This window comes from Gallus gallus, chromosome 14, assembly GCF_016699485.2.
Source record: "Gallus gallus isolate bGalGal1 chromosome 14, bGalGal1.mat.broiler.GRCg7b, whole genome shotgun sequence".
Classification (NCBI taxonomy): domain Eukaryota; kingdom Metazoa; phylum Chordata; class Aves; order Galliformes; family Phasianidae; genus Gallus; species Gallus gallus.
In genome coordinates, this window is record NC_052545.1 from 8,470,690 (window position 1) to 8,480,269 (window position 9,580).

Sequence of the window (9,580 nt, forward strand, 5' to 3'; positions counted from 1 at the left end):
TACAGCTAAGGCCAATCCACTTTAATTGGTCACCCCCTACAAGGGCAGCACCGAGAAGACACAGAGAGGGACCGACGCTGTCAGCACGCAGCAGCGGGCTGTGCCGCACAGTGCCGCGCCTCCCGGCTGCCTCAACCAGAGCTTCCCCGCATGCTCACACGCTCTGGAAAACACCACGCTGACATAAAAGCAGACATAGGGGCTCATCGGCTTCCTGGAGCCTTCTGATGGTGCTTTGTTTCCCTCGACTCCCTCCCGTTGGTTTTATTCTGTTTTAGCATTTGGCCCTTTTCATCGGCTCAGGCAGGGCGCAGAGGGCTGGTGAGTCCTGACAGCTTCTGGGAAAGCACCTCCAGCCCCTGAACAGAAACACTTTTTGGAGAAGTGCCCATGATTCAGAATCCTTACGATGAGCCAATTTCTCCTTTTCCGATCGCACTTCAGCCAGCCCCCAGCAGTACGAGGCAAACCCAGCTGCTCCAAAGCCACGCTGCCACACTCCCCGCAGCCACCAGCAGCAGCAGCAGCCGCTCACCCCGGGCACACACAGCGCCCCAGGACTCACTGCCCGCAGCAGGCCTGCAGGCTGCGTTTCCAAGAAGCCCGGTGGTGTATCCCTAAGCACGTCGCACAGCACAGCGGGATGAGTCACTTCCTCTGCAGCTCTGCTCCCATGGCTCACACAAAGCGCGGCCGCTGCCTCTGCGTGCCGGCAGGAACCAGGAAACGCCGCAGCGCTCCTCAGCATGCGTGAGCCTGGCCGGAGGGCCTGCGTTTCCAGTGGTGCTTGTCTTTTAAAACCAGTTATCCCACACTGGCACCGTCTTGTCAACTCCTTACCTCCATCTCTTTTATCATGGTGCGAACTCTTTGTAGGAGGGAGAGAAACCTGTAGAAGACCATTACTACCGTGACAGCTCTTCCAAGCCCTTATCACACCCAGCCTCAGCACCAACTGTTGTGTGTGTGCAGCTTCAGTCCTGGTAAGGGGAAAAAAACCCGGGGGTTTCAAGAAATGCAGGCCTGTAACTTGAGTACACAGACATTTTCCAAGGCTCTGAATCAGTATTGCTATCCTGTAAATGGAAAAAATAAGGCATCCTTAATGCAGAAAACTTCTATGCAATGACATTTGATACATATGCGTTTGTAACAACCTTTGGGAGTCTGGCATGTACATCATTATTTGAGTACTAACAGACTGTCGTGCAGATACAGAGCATATGTTATCTATAGCTCTATTGCTGATTTAATAGTATGACACTCTGATTCTCTTGTAAAGTGGTTGCAAATATGCCAGTTCTTGGCTACAGCTTTAAAATAGGGCCCCATAGACGCACACAGGAGCAGAGGCAGCCTATCAGCCACACGGTGCCTTTGAGAAGTACAAGATGGTGACACACGTAAAGGCAGCTCTGCCTGCAGGCAGCCCCACAGCCTGCTGACTGCGGGGTGCTGAGCTACCAGACCCGCGAGGAGAGCACCAGTGAGCACCAGAGGTGAGCCCACTCACCCACCGGGCACAGGCTGCTTGACCTTGTGTCAGTGGCCACCTCCTCAGTGCGATCAGCACAGCGCAAGAGAGACTGGCTGCTTTCCTGCCAGCTCCCCCAATTAGTTATCAGCAGTCAGAACTGCACTTCCCTCAGGGAAAACTGAACAGGCAGATATTTAAAGAGTTGACACGGGAAATAAAACAGCCTTGTAATGTGTGTTTATCCTACCTGAACTCCTTTGCAGCCCTGTGAAAATCAGATGCACGCACAAGAGTCCTTCCCCTCCAGGCAGCTTTAACTTGCATTAGCAGTACTTAATCAGCAGTTCAGGACTGACCTTGGCTGCATTACAAGGGAGGTATTTGCACAGGAGTGGAAAGATTTCAAACAATCTATCCAACGAGTTGGATGCAAACAGTTTTTTCTTTGAACACCACACATGCAAGTCCTTAGGCCAGTTAGTTCTTGGTTAATAACAGATTTATCATGAAAAGAAACTCCTGTGTTTCTTTGATGATTTTCTGCTTAATGGACACTCAGGGTTCAAGCAGAGAAATGCTGCAGAGGAGAGGATTGTTATTGCTTCTAAAGGAAGATATTCATATGAGATCATTTTTATTAAAGAGGTGAAGATCTACATGCACTTCCCCAGCACTGAGTTGGGTGGCTGAGTGCTGCCAGTAGCAATGGTTAGTTTTTAAATCCTTACAAGTGAGGAGCCCGTTAGCTGGACATCCTCAGAGCTCTCCAGAAGTCTTTGCTGCCCCTCCTAGAGAAGCTACTGCCTGCAAGGTAGGAGGCAGGCACACAAAGACCTGGAGATGGTTACTTTCAGCATAGCTTTAATTTAATGATTTAAAAAGCAGAGATCTCGCTGCTATTCCATTCTTCAGTAGGGAGCATTAGCACAAGCTACAAATATGTAATGTTGGTATCTTACCTAAGAGCAGCAAAGGACAGGTAACTTGCTGGTCCATTCACGCAGTTCCTGCTGGCTTCAGTGGGAGTTATTAAATATGGAAAAAAGTGCAACTTGTGCACTTTGGGACAGAAGGGCTCACAGGGATGCTGTGAAATGAAGTCCTAACTCATCATGAAGCACCAGGAAAAGCAGATTTTGTGCAGCAACCTGAAATGGGAACCAGGGAAACAAGAACCGCTGCCTCCCTAACCTCAGAGCAACACGGCCACAAACCCAATGTGCTCCGACTCAGAGCTCCACACCACCACTGCCCGTGCCAGCCACACTCAGCACTCCTCCCGTATCTCTGCACAGCTCCAAGGCGTGGACTTCCTGGTTCAACATGGCTCTGCCACTGCAGCAGTCTCCTCCTAAAGAGCACATAAACCTTCAGAGAAACCTTTATGGTTGCAAGTTGCTTTTACTAAACAACAAAAGCAAAACAACACGAAGGGATTTAAATCTCGAGGCACGGATGCGTTACAACAGCTGTTTATTACTACAGTGAAGTATTAAAATAAGAACACCAACTTCATGGAAACAACAAAAGTGCAAATGTAATTTGGTATTAAATAGGAAAAGAATGCCTTCGAATGGATCTTTTGAGCCTATTAACACTTTTTGGAAAAAAAAAATAGCAGCTGAACACTTCAATCTTTGGTCTAATTATTAACCAGCAAAAAACAGTTGTACCAAAAATGTTCATTGCAGACAGACATATAAAATTTACATTACTCCGTAGATTCAAATTAAAAGAGGAGGAATGTTTCTGAAACATTTAGTCAGGTAAGAAATCATGCCCTTGCAAAATATATAGGATTTGTCAATACAAAAACAAGGCACCCATATGCATTTTTGGTAATTAAACTCATTCTTCTACAAATGCAACTCCTCAGTGTTCAATAAAAACGATGTCATTTGCACAAAATCTCTGTAAAATTAGCTTGCAGATGAAGAGAACCAAGAGCCCACATTAGTGCTAAGTCACATGCTCTTTCTTCTGCATTTTCATTTCAGCTTACACACACAGAGGACGCCACGCTGAACTTACAGCACAGTTCTGCCCTTAATGCACAGCACATACATACAGTGCTGAGAGCGCTGCTGTGTGACTGCAGCACTGCTTGCAGGGAGGAGGGATTCCTGCAGGTCAATTCCATGCACTCCTCCTTGCAGACAGGGCTCTGTGAGAGCACCAAGACACTACAGCCACTACTACAGCTGTCATGGTGGCTTAATAAAGTGAGTTTTTGCCTAACTGTTCATCCCAGATGGATTCAGCCTCTTTGGAAATACAGCCAAAACAACCCCCAGTTAAATCACTTTTCCCTTGCTCCAGGTCTGCCTCACTTTCAGATCTCCTTCAGCCTCAATCTCACATCCCTCAGCTCAGTGCATCTTCATTGACAGCCTGCCACCATTCTCACTCATCCCTCAGCCCAACTTCCATTGCCTAAACCACTCCTACTCTCTACCATCTCCCCCTGCCAAGAATTGCCTGAACGCAACCATCATTTCCTTCACCTACACTTCAATGACAAACTTCTCAGCCTTACAGCCTCCCACCAGAACACAGCACACACCAAGCATGCGTCCCTCCCACAGAAGGGATTACTTTTCTGAGACAGGGATGCACAGCGATGAGAACAAACCATCAGCCAGCTGAAGTGGCCAGACTGAAGAGCTGAAGTGTTTCTGCTGGGTGTGCAGGCAGTCACAATGCCCTGGATTGCTCGTCCAGTCCTTGAAGATCCAATGGTGTTGACCACAGCCCTGCATTCATTTTAAACACCGAATGACACCAGTCTGCAAAAATAGTACATGTGGTCTGCTACAAAAAGACAACCAAGGTAGCTTACTTAGCCTTAAATACCATGTGCAAAGAACATTTGATCAATACTACCTTTAAATAAGCTTTTTTTTTTTTTTTTTTTTTTTTTTTGAGAAAGAAGCACGGTGCTTCATATACAAAAATAACCCAACTTGTGGGTATGACCTTGTCTATAATTACCTGAAAATAAGACTGCAAGAGCAGTTAAAAAAAAAAATAGAGACAGAAGCAGGCAAACATCTGCCTGGGGAGTGTTTCCATTTAGAAAAATAGATTTGTATAAAGCTTTGTAGACCTTACAAATGTTTTGTGCTTTGTTGCACAGAGCTGTGAATAAAGCACACCAGTATGTACATCAGGGAGAGAAGGAGTGCCTTAGTCATTTCAAGTCATCCCGAAGCATCCCAAGGGTTACATTTCATAATTTATAATCCATTTCAGAATGCTCACCTAGGATGCAGAGTGGTGGTAATGGAGCGTCTGTTCAACTTTCTGAGCATCAGTAATTCAGTAACCCTATATTTTAACTTCAAGATCTGGAATTCGACATTTGCTGACACCCTGGGAGACATGAGGGTCCCATACTGGGCCAGGAGGACCTCTGCAGAGCAGCTGTGGTACAGCCCTACACGTCATCCCAGAGACACGGACACCAGGCAGAGGCTGAGAGCCCGAGCACTCCTTCATGCTGAACCTCACAACCAAGACCAAGGGAGAAGCATAACAAACAGCTGAATGCTGCCTGTTCAGCCCTGTGAGGGCTCTGGGAGGTATTGGTCACGCTCTTTCCACAAGGAGTGGAAACTACCTTGCTGATGCTTACATTTACAATACATCAGAAGCCACAGCTGCTTCACTGTACCATGAGTAAGTGCTAAACCATTTTTGAGTACCCTGAAATATTTTACTTCCTCCTCCCCACAGTAAGATAACAATTTGCTCAGCACTAGGACAATCCCATCAGGTCATTTGCTCAAAACAGTGCCACAGGCAGACGGATGGTGGCAGCCCAGAAGGCACCAAACTGCTCCCGGAAGGCACAGAGGTGCAGCAGGCAGCACACATCAGTGAGACGTGGACTGGATGAAGGCTGATTCCAAACCTAACAGAAAGTTTGTTTTGTTGTTGGTCCCTGTGTCAGAGCACAGTGAGAAAATCATACCCAACGCACCTCAAAACCAAGAACCCACAAACAAATCAACCCCGGGGTATTTCTGTAAAAAGAAGGTTTTCCTGAGGATGACTCAAACTTAAATAAAATACCAATGCCTTCTCCACAGTGAGTATTTAGTGCAGCCAATTATCCCAGAATTAAGGCCTTTGTGAAAATAAAGTGCTACTTGTTTCTTTTTTTTCCTCCGTATTTCAATCCTTCAGCGTAACCTTCATTTAACACAGAAATGCACAAGTAGATTCTTCATGCTATCATCAGAAGTTTCACTTCTCCGCCCAGTTCTGCTTTAACATGGTCATTACACTTCCATTCAGCACGATGTTTCACATCACACAGGAAATTTAAAGCGTGTCACCGAGCACTTCAGGCTGTGACCAACACCTGTGCTCGAACGCTCATCTCAATTTAGGAGCACCTTGGCACAGTAAGAGGTTCTGTTTGTGCTCACGTGATTTTTAAATCCCAAATGGATTTTGTACCCTTAAAGTCACATCTCAGAAAAGGCCAGTTCTGCCACTAGGACAAATTAAGATAGGTTTCCAGAACCGTCTGTTTGAACCGACCAAAAGTAATGCTTTCCTACTAAGGCACTTCCCCAGAAATTTTCTAATTCTCCCCCCAGCCCACCACGATGACATTAAAAATAAAAGCTATTGCCATTTCCTTAAGTCTCAGCCTTCTCAGGTCGGGGGTAAAACCGCAGAACGTCTCAGCGGGTCCCACTGTGGGCAGCTGGGCGCACGGTGTTGCTCTCACTCCCCGGGCAGCTCTTGCCGTGCCTCAGCGCCGTGGCGGCACGCAGCGGGTGGTGGCCGCAGGTACCGGGCTCTGCTGTACGTCCTGATGAGGTGCGGCGCCTGGCTCCAGGTGTACAGCAGCTGGAAGGCGGCCAGGTCCAGCGTGGGCCCATCGAAGGCGGCCAGCAAGTTCACCGGGGCGGCTTCCTTGAGGAACCTTGGCAGCGCCACGGCCTCGGGGAGGCTGGTGTTGCCCAGGAAGAAATGCATCAGCGTCTGCTTGCGCAGGCAGTCCCTGAGGTACATCACCAGGTCTTCCAGGCGCTCCACCAGGAACCGCTCGTCCCACGCCTCCAGGGGCCCGTGCAGCATCAGGGAGAAGAGGGCCGTCTTCAGCACGTAGGAGGAGAGCACCCGGCCCCACTGCGAGCAGAAGGGCTCCTCCAGGCCCTGCCCGCGGAGGTCCCGCAGGCCCTTGAGGAGCTGCAGGCACTTCAGGTGGCAGGACGAGGCCGGGGCCTGCTCCTTCAGCCAGGCCAGCAGCCGCTGCTCGTGCCGCGAAGCGTTGAGGCCCCACAGCGCCTCGTGGGCCGGGCCGGCCGGCGGCACGTCGGGGGGCAGCGCCGTGAGGTAGAGCGCGTCGCCCAGCGGGATGGCTGGGATGAGGCGCACGGCCATGGAGATGTGGCAGCAGACGTAGTCGGAGCAGGGCCGGATGTGCAGCGTGGGCGGGCGGCCGGGACAGGCGGCCAGGCTGATGCGGCAGCGCTCCTGCAGCCGGTAGCGCACGGCGCCGAGGCAGCGCTGCAGGTGGCCCTGGAACCAGCGCAGCACCAGCGCCGAGGAGAGCAGGCAGCGGCCCTGCGGCTCCGCGCAGAAGCCCTCGACGAAGGGCCGGTAGCGGCGCGGCCAGCCGGCCCCCGCGGGCGCCCGCAGACCGCAGACGAAGGCTCCGCTCGGCGCGGGCCCCGCGGCACGGCGCGGCTCGGGCTGCAGGCGGGGCGGTAGGCGCAGCGGCACCAGGACGTCGAAGCAGTCGGGGCTGCGCACCTTGTGCTGCTCGTAGGCGCTGCCGACGCGCACGAAGTCCCCGCGCAGGCTGAGGGCCGTCGGGCCGGGCTGCAGCCCCTGCGCCTTGGCGGCGCGCACCAGCTCGGCCACCACGCGCCCCACGTGCGCCTTGCTGTGCCCCAGCACGTGGGGCGAGAGCCGCAGCTGCCGCGCGTGGAAGCCCTCCAGGGCGCCGCGCCGCGCCGCCGAGGGCCCCCAGCCCCCGCCGGGCCTCGGGCCGCCTCCCGCCGCGCCGCAGCAGCGGGCCAGCAGGCAGCCCAGCAGCAGCAGCGCCGAGCCCTTCAGCAGCGGCACCGCGCCCGCATCCGCCGCGCCCTCCTCTTCCTCGCCCTCCGCCGCCGCCGCCGCCGCGCGGCCCCCCAGGGCCTGGCAGAGGCAGAGCAGCGCGGTGCACACGCAGGTCAGCAGCGGCCAGAAGGCGCGCGGCTCCGGCACGAGGGCGGCCATGGCGCGGCGGGGGCTCGGTCCATGCCGGCCCCCGCCGCCGCCAGCCGTCTCCTCCGCCCCGGCCGCCCCCAGCGCCGCCGCCCGCCCGAGGGCGAAGGGCCCGCGTCCGTCGGCTCGCCGCCCGCCGCCGCCGCCGCGAAGCTCCCTCTCTTCTTCCTCTTCCGAGGGAAGCGGCGCCGCGTCAGCCGCAGTGAGCTCAGAGGAAATGCCACGGGCCCGGCCGCGCCGCCAGGGCTGGGGGCGTTGTCCTCCCGGGGGCGGCCGGCAGCGAGCGGAGCGGAGCGGGGCGGGGAGGGCGCCGCCCAACGCCTCCCGCCGGGCCCGGGCCTCGGAGCCGCCAGTGTGGGGCGCCCCGCGGGGTTCGGGGTTCCCGCCGCGACCGGCCCCTTCACGGCTAAGGAACGTTCCGGACCTCGAGAAGTTCCCTGTGTGCTTCGTGGGGCCCTTTGCCGTATGACAGCCGCCGCGGTGTCACCCCGCTGCCATCGCGACGCTGTCGCTGCACGAGAGCGCGGAGCCCCGAGGTGCGGCCGACACAGCGCTGCTCCGTGGCAGCACCGCACAGACGCGGCTGCTGCAACCGTTTGCGCCGCCCTTAGCGCTGGTACCGGGCGGCAGAACGTCCTGGGAGCCGCGTTTCTGTGATAAATAGGAGTTTGTAATCCTGATGTCAGTGCACATGGGAGCCTCATCCTTGGCGCTTCTCTGTTCAGTACAAATGTACTGGGCTTAGATGCTGTTTACTGAAGCTGAAGTAGCATCTCTATAAGCATTGCGTCCTGGTTTCACTAAAGGTGATGGAATCAGTGCTGTGTAACTGCAGCACAGCTGTGTCTGCACAGTGTAGCCAGAGGCCCTGTGAAGGCAAAGGAGCAGTGCTGGTAGGCAGGAGATTGAGCCCAGCAAACTGAGAATGCGGTTGCAGCCGGAGAAAGGAGTTAAAAGCAGCAGCTAAGCACAAGAGCCAGGCTGTGCAAATGTTTGTTTTCGTGATTCGTCTTCATACGAAACAAACCATTACTTCAAGTACATCAAGCTGCGCTTCGCAGAAAGCACTCAGCTGAACAGCCACAGTGCTGCCCCCTGAGCAGTCAAAGCGGGTAACCAAGGCCAAGCAAAGTGAATTACTTCACAAGCAACCAAAGCAGAAGTGCTTAGAAAGCACATCTGTGCTGGTATGAAACCCATCCTTTAAGACACCATATTGAAAAACACCACTGAACTATATGAACCTATTGAAAAACACCACGGAACTATATGAACCTATTGGCCCATAGCTTCAGTTCTTACTAGCTTCTGCTTCTTTACACCCCCAAGCCAGCACATTTTGCATGCCTTCAGGTCTTGCTATCGGCACACCAGCTTTGGATCCAGCCTGCAAGCTGCACACTGCTTGGCACACACACCGCCAAGTCTGCAAGAGGCAACAGAGCTGTGTTGGGGCCTGGAACTCCGCAGCACGGCCGCTATCGCAGCAGGACCTGCACACGGGGAAAGCTGCATCCCCCACAGCCATGCATAGAGGTCCTCCGGCTGGAGGAAATCCAGACAGCACCTGAGGCAGTGGGATGCGAGCCGGGGCTGACAGCAGTGTTCCAGCAGCCACTCCAGGGGAGAGCAAGCTGGGGCTCAGCACACAGCTGTATGTCTCCCAGGCAGTGATGTGGCAGGCTGACTCAGGCTGCCAAACAGCAGGTTGTACTCCAATAACCACAACCCCAAAATGAGGACCAGAGTTAGCTCACAGTTTTGATTTTTACCTCCATGGTGTAAATTACTAGCCTGTACTCTCTCACCTTTTCAGCCAGCAGCAAGGCGAGAAGTGTGGAGCCTGGGCTGGTGAAGGATGGCCAGTGGTCTGCC

The 9,580-nt window shown here is 53.7% G+C and overlaps 2 protein-coding genes across 2 annotated transcripts; both read right to left on the bottom strand.

Moving 5' to 3' along the window:
* Positions 1–4,207, bottom strand: LOC124417199. Its single transcript, XM_046900871.1, has 2 exons — positions 1,725–4,207; positions 1–1,076 (listed from the first exon to the last, which is right to left on the bottom strand). Exons 1-2 carry the CDS (start codon positions 1,799–1,801, stop codon positions 275–277), a joined length of 879 nt encoding a protein of 292 aa, XP_046756827.1. The 5' UTR covers positions 1,802–4,207; the 3' UTR covers positions 1–274.
* ITPRIPL2 (inositol 1,4,5-trisphosphate receptor interacting protein like 2) lies at positions 2,934–8,398 on the bottom strand. The gene is made up of 2 exons (XM_046900697.1): positions 8,193–8,398; positions 2,934–8,111 (listed from the first exon to the last, which is right to left on the bottom strand). Exons 1-2 carry the CDS (start codon positions 8,396–8,398, stop codon positions 6,215–6,217), a joined length of 2,103 nt encoding a protein of 700 aa, XP_046756653.1. The 3' UTR covers positions 2,934–6,214.
* Between the last annotated feature and the right edge of the window lie 1,182 nt (positions 8,399–9,580).